This window comes from Protopterus annectens, chromosome 8.part0, assembly GCF_019279795.1.
Source record: "Protopterus annectens isolate FY-2018-M chromosome 8.part0, PAN1.0, whole genome shotgun sequence".
Taxonomy (NCBI): Eukaryota; Metazoa; Chordata; order Ceratodontiformes; family Protopteridae; genus Protopterus; species Protopterus annectens.
In genome coordinates, this window is record NC_056741.1 from 1,680,325,686 (window position 1) to 1,680,340,338 (window position 14,653).

At 41.4% G+C, this 14,653-nt stretch overlaps 1 protein-coding gene across 10 annotated transcripts in view; it reads left to right on the forward strand.

The window, feature by feature from the left end:
• Nucleotides 1-14,653, forward strand: part of PKNOX2 (PBX/knotted 1 homeobox 2) — a 3,468,198-nt gene that overhangs the window by 2,162,957 nt on the left and 1,290,588 nt on the right. For 8 of the 10 annotated variants that reach the window (XM_044081208.1, XM_044081207.1, XM_044081210.1 and 5 more), the window contains one exon: nt 3,240-3,308. The exons of the other annotated variants lie outside the window; for them this stretch is intronic. In XM_044081208.1, the coding sequence (XP_043937143.1) occupies nt 3,240-3,308 (69 nt within the window). The remainder of the gene's footprint in view (nt 1-3,239; nt 3,309-14,653) is intronic. 10 annotated transcript variants of the gene reach the window in all.

Consider the following 14,653-nt stretch of genomic DNA (forward strand, 5'->3'; position numbering starts at 1 on the left):
CTCACTTCGGAACGACTGCAAAACCTGAGACTTCATGTGCGGGCCATCCTCCAATTAGAAGCTCCACCAGTGGAATTGGTCCTGAGGGCGCTGGGCTCTATGTCGGCAGCAATAACGCTTCTTCCATGCGCTCGACTGAATATGAGAGTACTACAGTGGACCCTCCAAGTGCAATGGTCCTTTCAGCTTCTTCCCCTCAGTCACCCTATCTCAATCAGCAAGGCTTGCAGGAGGGCCCTGTTATGGTGGCTCCAGTCCCCAGACATCCATACAGGCCGACCCTTCTGCACTCCGCCTCCAGTCGTCATGGTGACCACGGACGCTTCTCGCCTTGGGTGGGGGGGGCATTGCACAGGCAGAACGGTCCAAGGCACGTGGAACGACACAGAGACCTCCCTGCATGTCAGTGTTCTGGAGATGAGGGCGGTGCTGTTAGCGTTGCAAGCACTTCAGAACCTTCTCTGAATAGGAACTATTGCGATACAGACGGACAACATGTCAGTTGTCTGGTACATCAACAAACAGGGGGGAACCAGGTCTTACCCTCTCTGCCGAGAGGCCATGAGGGTGTGGGAATGGGCGATCTCCACCAACCGCAACGCACATTCCGGGATGGTCCAACATTCTGGCGGACAGACTCAGCCGCACTATTCTTTCCCTGTACGAGTGGTCTCTCAATTCCCAAGTAGCAAAGCAGATTTTTGCCGAATGGGGGCAACCCTGCTGCGATCTCTTTGCCTCTCCTTCAAATACGAAATGCGCCAGCTTCTTCGCTCTGATTCCCCCCCCAGGGGAAGCCCCGAGAGATGCTCTAGTGCATGCTTGGCCACCCGGTCTACTTTATGCCTATCCTCCTCTACCCCTGATGCTAAAGCTCATACAGAAAGCCTCTCGGTTGGGGAGCAGAATGATCCTCATTGCCCCATTCTGGCCTCGTCAAACGTGGTTCCCTTACCTGTGGTCTCACTTGATGAATCCTCCCTGGATTCTGGATCCCAGTCCGGATCTAGTATCTCATCCCTTAGGATTACTGACCCCAAATCTGGACAACCTGAAGCTGACAGCTTGGCTGCTCCAGTTCCACTCTTAGTCAGGACTCCCGGCATCTCTTCTCCAATTAGGGCCATCTTGGTGGCAGCGCATAAACCTTCCACCAGGAAAGTTTATCGCAGTAAATGGAATCGCTTTTCCATCTGGGCAGAACATCATAACTTGGATCCCTTTACTGCTCCGTTACCATCCATGTTGGACTTCCTCACCGGACTTTTTCAGCAAGGGGCTAGCTGTTCGACAGTCAAGGTACAATTGGCAGCCATTTCCCATTATCATGTGGGACATGAGACAGGTCCTTTGATGACAGCAAAATTATGCAAAACCTTTCTCAAAGGTACTTTTCTGCTCAGACCCCCTATCAAAGAAGCTGTACCCCCTTGGGATCTATCACTAGTTCTTCAAGCTTTGACTGCTCCTCCCTTTGAACCAGCTGCCTCGGCCGAACTTAAATATCTGTCTTGGAAAACAGCGTTCCTGGTAGCTATCACTTCAGCGAAAAGAGTTTCCAAACTTCAGGCCCTTTCTGTGAAACCCCCTTACTTGGTCTTTCATCAGGATAGAGTGTACCTCAGGACCAGTCCCTCCTTTTTACCTAAGGTGGCCTCAGAAACCAATATCAATCAGTCCATCAACCTACCACTTTTCTTACCTAAGTACCAGAATAAAGGAGAATACAAGCTGCATTCCTTAGATGTGCACAGGCAGCTGTGTTTCTATATTCATAGGACAGCTGGTCACAGACAATCCAATCAGTTGTTTATTTCCTTTGCCAAATTCAATTTGGGTAAAGCTGTGTCGAAGGTCACCTTATTATGCTGGATTTCTCAATGTATTCTTCTAGCCTATGAAACTTCTGGGAGGCCCGCACCTCAGGGAGTCCGTGCACATTCCACTCGTTCCAGATCTACTTCTGCCGCCTTTAGATTTAGAGTTCCCTTGGATGATATTTGCTCGGCAGCCACTTGGGCCTCATCTCATACCTTTATCAACCATTACAAACTGGACGTTATTTCCAGAGGGAAAGCATCCTTTGGCTCCGCAGTGCTCCGGAACATCCTTCCATGATGGCCGCCCAAGATTTAGGTAGCTGGGGACTCTGTCCCAAAGGTTGCTGACAAATGAAGTCCCTACTTCAGATTAAGAAGTTATGTGCTCACCATAACGTTCCATCTGAGTAGGTGACTTCATTTGTCTGCAACCATCCCCCCCTCCTTCCCCCTGACCTTCAGAAGCTAGTCTTGAATATCCTTCCTTGATCCCTTTCGGAACACCTTTATTTAGGTATCTGTAGAAGGGCAAACTTGATCTGAGGTCATTTGGGGTTGGCAGGGCATTATGGGTGAGGGGAGGAGCTAGGAGCTCGGATCCATAAGCTGTATAATAAGTTGCCAGCTCAGATCTGATGTCAGATCCAAGACCCAAAGGTTGCAGACAAATGAAGTCACCTACTCAGATGGAACGTTATGGTGAGTACATAACTTCTTATTTTATGTCCTCTAGGGAATTCATGGGTGTGGTGTGCTCATTACTGTTTGTTTTAGGCTCTCCAAGGGCTCATAGATACGTTGTGCTGATTACTGTTTGTTTTATGTTCTCCAGGAGCTGTTTATATGGTGTGATCATTACTGTTTGTTTTATTTTCTTCAGGAAATCATGGCTATGTTGCACTCATTACTGTTTGCTTTTTGTTCTCCAGAGGCTCATGAAAATAGTGTGCTCATTACTGTCTGCTTTATGTTCTCCAGGGGTTCTTTGATATGGTGCCATCATTACTATTTGTTTTATGTTTTCCAGGGGCTCATGGATACAGTGCCCTCATTACTGTTTGCTTTATGTTCTCCAGAGGCTTATGGATACTGTGCACTCATTACTGCTTGTTTTATATTCTCCAGAGGCTCATGGAAATGGTGTGCTCATTACTGTTTGCTTTATGTTCTCCAGGGGTTCTTTGATATGGTGCCATCATTACTGTTTGTTTTATTTTCTCCAGGAGCTCATGGATACTGTAAGCTCATTACTGTCTGTTTTACGTTCTCTGGGGGCTCTTGGATATGGTGTACTCATTAATGTTTGTTTTATGTTCTCCAGGGGCTCATGGATACAGTGCCCTCATTACTGTTTGTTTCATGTTCTCCAGGGGCTCATGGATATGGTGTGCTCATTACTGTTTGTTTTATGTTCTCCAGGGGCTCACAACATTAAGGAATATTGGATGGCCTACCAAAGGAGGCAGGCCTTGCTCTTCAACTAGTGGGGTAAGGGTGTTGTATTGTTTTTATTACTCTATTATTGCATTTAAACTATGTACCACAGCAATGAGCAGTTGTATTTTGGCTATTATGTATTTTAATTCTTAACTATCATTTAGCTGTTTATTGGCTTTTTTTTTTTACCCCTCTGGTTACTCGCTTACTGTAATAAATTGCACCACTTAAACCTACAGAGGTATCTCTGTTATCGTCTGATGTATATAGTGTCTTCATTTACCACTGATTTACATTACTTTGCTAATTGTTTTTTTTTCTCCTGCCAAGTCGTTTTAATAAGCTGTACCACATAGAACTGACTAATTTGTTTCCTGTTTTTCTTTTCATTTTTCTTTATTTTTTAAATTATGTTAATCTTAATATGTCTTAACCTTATTTCTGTGTGCCATAACTTCTCTTAAATCCATTGCATTATAATGATTGTGTTTTATTTTTTGTTATAACTATGTATTACTCAAATATTGTATGATGTTTTATTGGTTCTAGCTATGTATAAGATAATGACATTATTCCTCCACTTGTTTAATGCTCTCTGTATTTCTAACTTTCTTTGTAATGGAGCTTTTCTCCTCAAGTCTTTGCTGAAAAGGGGCATGTTGCCCAGCCACACTAACCCTGTTAACAAATGTCAAATAAATAAATAAATAAATAAATAAAATGTTATCTTGTTATTTTGTTTTTTCCCCTTTATATTCATGTATTGCAGGATTTTCTATGAAGCAGACAGAGGTGAGATGGAAGCCACTTCACTGTGTGCTAGCTATTGTGAAAACTGCAGTGTCCCCAGCAGTGCTTGACCTGTCCCCCGATTAAGTATCATTCTGCAGTAGCCAACCTGTTGATGCTTCCCTAGTGAGTAGCATAGATTCATCAGAGACTGTCATCAAATGGCTGTCCTTGGTCATCCATAGCAAGGTTCAGTGACTGATGAGGACCACTGTGAGTTGGCTGCTTGATGTTCACATTGGGAACATGTTACTTGTACAGTCATTTAACAGGCCAGCCCTGACAATAGTGCCACCAGAGGCAGAGCCTACCTGTGATGTCAGCCATGGAGTTGACTGACTTTTCAGTGGGTTTTCCTGTAGGCATACTTACCTCATCATATCCCCCATCTTGGTATTCCCTTTCCTTGTATGTCACTTTTCATCTATTGTTTGTAGTCCATTTCTCCCCATCACCATTTTTCCACCTCAGTCTGTGTTCCCCCCCCTTTTGTGTCACTACTTTCCTTGTCAGTATTTTTTATGTCTTATGTCATATCTGCTCCTGCTGCCATCCCTATAACCATAATCCTACCCACACATTTCACATTCTACCTTCCCTCTCTCTCCTTCTTATAAAAACAAAAATGTAACCGTTCTTGAAAAAAAGAAACATCTTCTCATACCTTACATCACTCTTCCTTTCCCATTGTCCTTCTTTGTGTTCCTCTGCTTGCTGTTCTCACTTTCTGATTGTTCTTGCGCCATCTCTCCTTCTTGCTTATATAATAAAAATCAGCTGTTTGCTGTGTTACTGTTGTGTGGATTTCCAACTTTGCCTTGCTGTTGTGACAGCTATGAGGCAGTGCAATGCACATGTGAATATGCATAACATCTGACACATGACCTTCATGCTGAGTTCCCCAGTGGATCATTGCATATTTTATTGGCTTGCACCATGATTGTGAGGCTTCATTATGCAGCTGTATCCCACACATGTCCATGCTACGTTAGTACTTATGCATACTTAATCCATGCATGTCCATGCTATGTCACTACTTGTGTATACCTAATCCCCATCTGTCACCACTGCACTGTCTTGTTTCTTTATACCTTCAATATGTTGAGGTATCAGTAAGAAATAGAGGAGAACAGAGAAGAACATGTACAGGCCACAGCAGGCTACATTAAAATATCAGTATACTGTGCAGTGCAAAAATCATTAATACTGAAGGAAAGTGAAAGAGAGAAAGAGAAATACCCAGTTTTACAAAAGGGAAGGCAATGTATATGACGAAAGCCAGCATAAGAAATATGCAAAGGGTATAACTGGTATGGTCTTCAAGAAAAGTTGGCTTTATTTGCAGACGATATTATTTTGTACCTGATGGAACCATAAAAAGGACATCTCAGTTTTGTGAATATTTAGAGACAGTTCTTTTTTTTGGCGGTGGGATATAAAATTAATGAAGATAAAACAAAGGCTATAGCTATAAACTATTTACCCACACATGAATTGGTTCAGCAATACCCATTTTTATGGGGACATGATAAAACAAAGTATTTAGGAGTATAGGTTAAAAAAGATTCTGGTGTGGCAGCTAAGGATATATGGGAAGAGACTAAACAAAATTTAATACAAAAACTGATAAATTGGAAGCTGTTGCCTATAGATATGGGTAGCAAGATACAAACAGTAAAAATGTTTTAGTTCTTTTAATTTTATACATAGGTCAGACATTTTTATCAACTAGAGGAGATGTTATGGATAGTAAAGAGATGAAGCATTTTATTTGGGAGGGCAAGAGTCAAGTGTGATAAGTTGATCCTCACAATATAATAGAGACGTTTAGGATTACGTGATTTAAAGGGATATTTTAGAGCTACACGGTTAAGGCTATTAAGCATAACACAAGCAAAAAGGTATAATTCAAAGTGGGAAGGGATGATGATGAGGCAGGGGGTAATTCAAGAAATAAGAAAAGAATGTAATTTTTGAGCGTAGATCCTTAAGGAGAATGATAATGGCGATACACAATATTATATTCATAAAAAGCAGAAAGTGTACTAAGAACTAAGCAACACAGAACTGGAGAAATGAGATTCTGCTAATAGAAATGACTGCAATTAGGGGAACAGAGAATAGGCAAAAGGGGGCTTGGAATTTGCTGTAGGAAGCTGTAAAAGGATCCAAGGTGTTAGGAAAAAATAATCAGAGAAGGAAAGGTAATAGAATGAGAAGAGGCCAAGAAGACATTTAGACTGCAGACTAGTGATTGCTTTCCCTATCAGGGATTGGTATCAGAGTACAGATAAAGGGATGGGGATTCCTAAATAAAAGACCTGCATTGTTTGTGTTTTAACTGAATCCGGAACAGAAGCTGCTGTTAAAAAGTAGATAATTAGTACTGCATATAAAATATTGCACAATAACTATAGGGATCAATCAGAAGAGGTCAGAAAAGATTGGAAAGAACAAGTAATCTCTGTGGTATCCCCAAAGTCTCAAACAACCAACTAAACAAGTATAGTGGTTCCAAAAACAAAACAGTGTAAGAAACTTCTCTTTGTGGAAGATTTTCATTTCATATATTTCTAGTTAATCACTGTATATTAATCAGATCAGATAATGGTAGCAGAAGTAGTGAAATTAAACTCGTCCTAAGTCAAAAAAATAACAAAAAAATATATAATTTGAAATATTTTACAATATTACTAAGTATTTGAAAGTAATCCAAGCACGGTAGGCAATCTGTTTCCAGTCAAAAATCATTTTTTAAGTACACAGACCTACTTAATAAAGGATTTTTGGCTAGAAAAAGACTGCCTACCCTGCTTGGATTACTTTCAAATACTTAGTAATTCTGTACAATATTTCAAATTATATATTTTGTTTTGTTTTTTTTACTTAGGATGAGTTTAAGTTCACTACTTCTACTACCATTATCTGATCTGATTAATATTTGGTGATTAACTAGATATATATGAAATGAAAATCGTCCACACAGACAAGTTCATAGGTTCATAGGTAGGTACCAGGCTATTGGCCCAAGGGCCTATATAAGCCTAACCAAAAGGTACCGTGGCTTTCGCCACCCAAGAAAATTATTTTCCTGTGCCACTGTCGAGCAGAGCCACAGAAGTGATCCCCAGGGTGAATTTCCTATCTCCTATGCAATCATCAAGATTTTTCTTGAAGAGTGCTAATGAGGAGCTTTGTTTGATATAGATGGGTAGTTTGTTCCAGAGTATGGGAAGTCTCTGGGACAGGAATCTATCCCTCCAGCATGTTCTGTTCATTGTGGTGACAAGGTTTAGGTCCCTAGAGCATGTAGCTCGGAGGGATTGGGATATCTTTAAGTGGAGCATGTCCAAAAGTTCTGGGTTTGACATAGCTTTGTGTGTTAGGCAGAGATCGCCTCTGAGTAGGCGATATGCGATGGAGTAAAGCTGGAGTTTTTTGAGCTGGTCTGCGTAGGGCATCTGTTTAAGGCCGGTAATCCTCTTTGTGAGGTATTTCTGTGACCTTTCCAGTTGTTGTAGATGTCTTGTGAGGTACATACCAAAAGGGGCATTGTACTCTATAATGGGTCTAATGAGTGATGAGTAGAGGGGAACAATGACCTCTTTTTTCCTGGATGAGAAACCTTTTGTGATGAGGTGTGCCATGTAGAAGGATTTCCTGACTACTGTGGTGATGTGATTATCAAAGGAGAGACTACTGTCCACCTGTGTCCCAAGGTCTCTTATCACACTTTCGGTGTTAAGTAGACTACTGCCTATGTGGTAGTTCATGGGTACAGAGTTTTTACCAAAAGGGATGACAATGCACTTTTTGGCATTGAGCTTGAGGCCATGGCTTTGACACCAGGCATCTGTCATAGCGAGGCTCTTTTGTAGGATGTCCACATATTTCGGAGTTTTGATTATGGCTCCTAGTTTGCAGTCATCTGTGAACTTTGTTAGCCAAAGACAATCTGTGTTAGCCTGTACTTCAAAGAAGTAGATACCAAACAGGAGAGGACCCAGGACTGAACCCTGTGGTACTCCACTTGTCACTGGTCTGAAGTTGGATTTGTAGTCTGCTACTTTCACAGTGTGGGTTCTGTCAGTGAGCCAGTTGTCAACTCATCTTGAGACATAGGGATTTATACCTAGTTTAGTGAGTTTATCTATAATTCCAGAGTGGGGGATGGTGTTGAAAGCCTTGGCGAGATCTAGATAGGCTGTGTTAACCACCTTACCCTCATCTATGGCTTTGGTAACTGCTTCAAAGAAGTCAGGTTTAGGAGACATGAGCTGCCTTTTACAAACCTGAACTGGGTGGGGTCCAGAGTTTGGAAATTACCAATGTCATTGTTTATAAGTTCCATGATGATACATTCCATAGCCTTGCAGACTAGTTTTTTTAAAAAAGATTGGAAATAGAGGTTTAATTTGCAATTTAGAAAAGAAACAATGGGAGGACATATGTACGGCTCCCAAATATACAACAATATCTAGAAGATTTAGGATTTTTGCCTGCAAATGTTTGCATAGATGCTTTTATACTCCAAGTATAAGGTTAGGTAACTAAAAAAATATATTTTTTGTGCTGGGATACAGGATCTCAATTTTCTAGACTTTGTAAGGCCTTGTTAAGTTTAATTGTGGTGGCTGTCAAAAAAATAAAACAATTACTAGGAAACAGAAATTGAAATCTTAAACAACTATATCTGAAGTGAATGTTGTAACAGTGGTAAAAGAACAGGAATTTGGATCTTAAGAAAAGGGTAGGAGTAAATTACATAGAAAAAAAATTGAAATTGTGGGAACAGTACATTCAGAAAAAAATGTTTTGCAGGAGGAATGAGGTTTAGAAGGCAGGAACTGAATAATTTATGTAATGTTGCTTTGATTATAAGACATAACAATACACATGATGTATAATGTTTGCAAATGTGAACTTGCTAATATGGTTTGATTACTTAACTGGGAAGACTTTAAAAATTCCCTGCAGACTACTCTATCAGAAATACTGCGTGAGAAATTTGGTATGACTAAGGAAATGATTTTGAGCTATGATACAGAATCAGAATTGCCTAGCCTAGTCTAGTTATGGTGGCTGAAAAAAAAGCAATTACTAGGAAATGGAAATCAAAGTCTAAATTAACTGTACTAGAAGTAGTGAATATAGTAGTATTAGTAAATATAGTAGTACTGCGGTGGTGGTGCTCCGGTAGCGTTGTCGCCTCACAGCAAGACGTTGTGCCATTCGATTCTCAACTGTGTCTTCTGTGTGGAGGCATGCATGAATGGGCGTGCCTTCGTTGAAGGTTGTGCATCAGGGCTGGTAACTCGGCACGTAAAAATCCACTACCAAACATTAGCGGACCGGAGTTCCGCTGTGGCGACCTCTAACCGGGAAAAGCCAAAAGACACAAACAAAGAAGTAGTAAATATAGTAACAGTGATAAAACAACTGGAAATGGGATCTGTAGAAAAGAGTAGGAGCAAATTACAGAGAAAAAATGGGAATTGTGAGAACAATACATGCAGACAAGGAATGAGGTTTAAAAGAAACCGGGATCTGAATGAGCTATGTAATGTTTGACTGACAGTGACTGGACACATTCTAAGTGATGTATAATGTTTGCAACTAAAATTTTGTCAACATGGTTTATTTTCATTTATATAAATGTATGATTGCCTATGTTATAAGTGATAATTTAATAAAGATGTTTCTTGCTTAAAAAAATGTAAGATGTCAATTTTCATTTTATCCTTGACGTATGGGGTTCATTTCCAATATTGGAACTAACTCGCCCATTACTACAGCATGCACAAGCCAAAACTCTCTAGCTTCACCTCTACCCACAATACCTGTCCCCCAATTACCTCAGATCTCACTTGCCGCTTTTCTGGACAGACGCATTTTGTCAGAGCTCTCGAGTTTTCATTGTTTCTTACGTAAAACTTTTCGATTTCTTCAAGTTTTCTCTAACCTTTTTCTCCATTATTTCTTTTTATTATTCCCCTACCTTTTAGCTACCATCCTTTAGCCTTTTGATAGCCACTTATCCTACACTTTGGTGTACTTCATTTACTGTCAATGTTGATAGTTTTTTTTCCTTTCCTCTTCTAACAAAAAAAAAAAATCTGTCTCTGTCCTTCCTTCTCAACTTGTTGTGTTTGCCTCCTCTCCTTGCGTGTGTGTGTGTGTGTGTGTGTGTGTGTGTGTGTGTGTGTGTGTGTGTGTGTGTGTGTGTGTCTTCCAGCCCATGTTTTCTGATATGGCTGAGAAAGGTAAGGCCCCTTCTGGCTGTAAAAACTGCCAGAAGTGCAGCCACAAGATTCCTTTGTCCAGCTTACACTGACTTTGTGTATATTGTTTGGGTCTTGTGCAGGAGGACTGCTGTATCTGCCACAGGTTCAGCCACAGAGCCCTTGTTGAGAGATGAAATAAACTAATTTTGAAGGGGTTGATCACCTCTGACTTTGGAGAGGCCATATCTGTGACAGATAAGAATAAGACAGATCTTTCTTCTCCTTCTTCCTCATCTTCCTTGGAAAAGGGAAAAAAGAGGAGTTTGTCAGTCCTGAATTCCCATTTGGCACCGACATCTAAGGCATCTCAGAACTGGAGGTCTCTGACTGTAAGTCTTTGGCTCTGGGAATATCCCCAGCACCTACCATAGCCACTATTATAAAACCTTCAATGCCAAAGGCTTTGGAACAGGAGAGTTTGCTTGATACTTCTTTGACTGCACTGAATATGTCGGCACAGGCTTTGAAATTTGAACAATGGAAAGTCTTACCCAGGACCATTTACTTCCCATCTATCAACCCCTTTGTGGGTGAGGTACCAGACGTTTTTCTTCAGAGATCAAAATCTCCTTCCCTGTCATTGTCCGTTCTACCAAAAGCCTTACAGTGCTGGGCGTGGAGAGATATGTGAATAAAATTTTGTGGGTGAGAGGACTTACAGGACTCCCTTTGGCTCTGACCTCTTTAGGTTCAGGAACTGAGCATTCATTCACCCCATTTAACCATTCTTCCTCTGACTTCATTTGAGGCTTCAGAGCTTACAGTTCTGAGTTTCCTAGCGTCGACTGCATTGGTTCCTGAGATATCTCTTTCTTCAGAACTTGTCATTACCCTGAACTCTTTTCGGAACCAGAGACCTCCAAGGGCCATATCTGCCCTGTCAGTTCTGGGAACAGGAGTTGACTCCAATTTTTTCAGAGCTGTCCCTGTGCTTTGGGGCCTCAGCTTGGATCAGTTCAGCTCCGGCTTCTGTCTCGGGGGCAGTTTCTTTAGAGTGGTGGGTGACCTTGTTCTGAGGTAATCTATCATTGATTCTGAGCTCCCTCCCATCTTTTGGGGGGTCCAGACTTTGAAGCAATGGAGAGGACCTTATCTTTTGCAGTGATTCAGTTGGTTCCTTCTTCCTTGGAACAGATACCCTCCTCTAGTTCAATTATTTGACCTATTTCTCTCCACTGAGGCAGTGAGAGATGAAGTGCCAGGTTTTTCAGACACAGATTCTGTTATCTCCTGATACTTCTCCAGATTATCCCCCTGAGGAGGTGCCTCAGAATAAGAAGTGCAAGAGGAAGCACTTAGATTCCCCTCAGGAATTAGTCACCAAAGATACTGATTTTAATGAGGGGGGAAGGGTCCCCAAGGTCACCTCCTGAAGATGTCTCCTTCAGAGACATCCTAGAAATTTTGAAACAGAGGGGTGGCTGGAAGTCGCAAAACTCTTCTTCAGAGGAATCTGTTTACCTGCAGGCTTTTGGTTCTTGCCGGTCTACCTCTTGGGTGACCACGCCCACTGACGACCTCATCCAGTTGATTCCTCAGAAGGCGTGGAACGCTCCAGACACCATTGAACCCATCCCCAAGAAACCAGACAAAATGTTATCTGCACCTGAGGTTAAGCAGTTCTGGGCTAAAGGTTTAGTAGTAGATGCTTTGGTCGTAGCGGCCTCCGCAAAAAAACAAATTCGCTGAGGAGAGTTCATCTATCCATCCACCCAACAGGGAGTCTCTGGTGATGGATAGATTTGGGAAGTGAGTTTATACTTTATCAACCTTCTAAAAAATTTATATTTGTTTTGTTTTGTTTGATCATTTTTTGTTTGATCAATTTTATTATTTTTTATTAGTTGATCAAAGGGTTTTTTGTTGAAAACTTGGTTAAATGCATTTTTTAGTTTAACGTAATTAAATAGCCATACATTTCTTCATGTAATTATGAAGAATATAAGTTCATTATAATGGCTCTATTTTAAGTAATAGAATGGCTGTTTATATATATTTTAAGGGAGTATATTATTCGTTTTTAGTATATAAAATAGTGTTATTCATGTCTGATTTTTAATGTTTTTAATGTGGTCAAATTTTAGGCTAACATTATCAGTGATTTATTTGTGATGCATTAATATGGAATGTTGTGAAGCATTTTGCTTAGTTAAAACATTTATTCCTGATTCATCGGGATTTTTTAATTTAAGCAATTAAGTAATAATTGAATTGGAATGTCCTCCCATTTAGCATCACATGATGCTTTGTTGTTTTAAAAGTAAGGGCTGAATGCTGTCACTGTAACGTTTGTTGTCTGCTGCTTTTTTCTGAAGAAGGAAACGCATAGCCGTCTCCGAAAACACCAATAAAGAAAGTGTGTTAAAAAGGAAGGAATTATTGTTATCTGCAATTGCCTGTGCTTTTAGTGGCGTATACTCCATGTTTACCACCTCGCTTCTTGTTTTTTAACAGTTTGTGTAGCTTTTTTGTTACGTACTTTATCAACCTTCGCCCAAAAGGTCTTTGAATTTCCTGGCACTTTTCACAATACTTCAAAGGGATATGATTGAGGAGTTTTCAGATGCCCTGGCGGGAGCTGTTAGTTAGGGACTCCAAAAGAAAGTTGCCTCCCAGTTAGCCACCTTGGAGTCTGTATCTAACTCATCCATAAGGCTCATTGTGCATACAGCCGATGGACCTTCATAGAAGTGGGTGCAGGTGTAGCCATAAGGAGACACATCTGGATGTGACTGTTTAACATTGTGGAGCCATTTAAGTCTTCATTCATCAAAGCAGCTTTTGATGGCTCATTCTTGTTTGGCCCAAAAGTAAGAGAGACCTTATCCAGGAGTGAGAAGGATGGTAAGATCCTTTCTGCTGTGGGCATACATTTTTCCACCCCCCAAAGATCCTTTTCTAGGAATCAGTGGAGCGGTGGAAACATGTGACTCAAAAAATCCCAAGGGCTATTCCAGGACACACATAGAGGCAATTCTCAAGGGGAAGAGGGGGGAACCACAATGGAGGATGATGCCCGCACAGCAGAGGTGGTCCACAGAACCAGGGATTCAGGGACTCCTTCCCAAGTAAGCCCTTACAGTGTTCCTGAAAGGAGGTCCAATTGTCTTCCTCTGGAGGCAGTCAGAGGATGCTTATCCCTGCACCAAAATGCCTAGCTAAACATGACAACAGATTCTTGGGTGCAATGGATCATGCCAGAGGTTACACCATACCCTTTTTCATCTTCCCACCAAATGCAAAAAATCCCTGATGTTCCACCCAGTCAGAGGGAACCAGCAGTTCTAGGAATTCAAAAACTACTAAACAAAAAAGCCATTCAAGAAGTCCCAGCAGACCAGAGAGAATCTAGATTTTACTCAAGATTCTTTTTAGTGCCAATAAAGACAGGGGACTGGAGACCAGTTTTGGATCTCAGTGTGTTGAATAGATCAGTTTGACAAACAAAATTCCAGATGGTCACAGTGCAGTCCTTTCTTCTGTTTTTAGGAAAAGACAACTGGATGTGCTTGATAGATCTTCAGGATGTTTATTACCATATAAAATGGGCAAGCACTCCAGGAAGTTCCTCTACTTCCATCTGGGAGCCAGTCATTACCAATTCAGAGCCCTGCCCTTTGGTCTCACCACAGCCCCCAGGGTGTTTACCAATTGTATGGCAGTAGTAGCATCTCGCTTGAGACTGCAGAGATTCTGTGTATTTCCATACTTGGACGACTGGCTCATTACACTCTCAAAGCCAATTATGAGTTGAAACTAGCCTTTGAAACACAGGGAAACCACAAGCCCTTCTTCAGTTATGTCAGGAACCTCCATGGCAAAGCCCAGATTTGTTCTGAATTAGTACTTAATGGTACCACTTACACTGATCCTGTTATCTTAGCCAACCTGCTAGCTGATAGGTTCAGCGCAAACTTCACCTCCCTATCCCACCAAAGGGCCATTCGACATCCCCAATACTTGTCCCGCACCTCACATCGCTGTAGATTAAGTGTCAAAGGCCCTGTCCAAGGCAAAGAACACAGGTTCCATGGGACCTGATAGTAGCCCAGGCTCTTTTCTACTCCATCTCCAGCAAGAACTAATTTCACCATTGAACACCCTATTCAACCACAGCCTAAGTGCAGGCTTCATTCCAGCAGAGTGGAGAACTGCCATTGTTATCCCCTTGCACAAAGGTGGTGCCACTACTGACCCGGGAAACTGTCGCCCCATTAGCTTGAAAAGTCTGATCTGTAAAGGTATAGACCGTATTATTATGGATCTCATAAACAAAGATGTAGGCAATCTCCCAAGTACTTGGCCCCACCCAATTCAGATTTC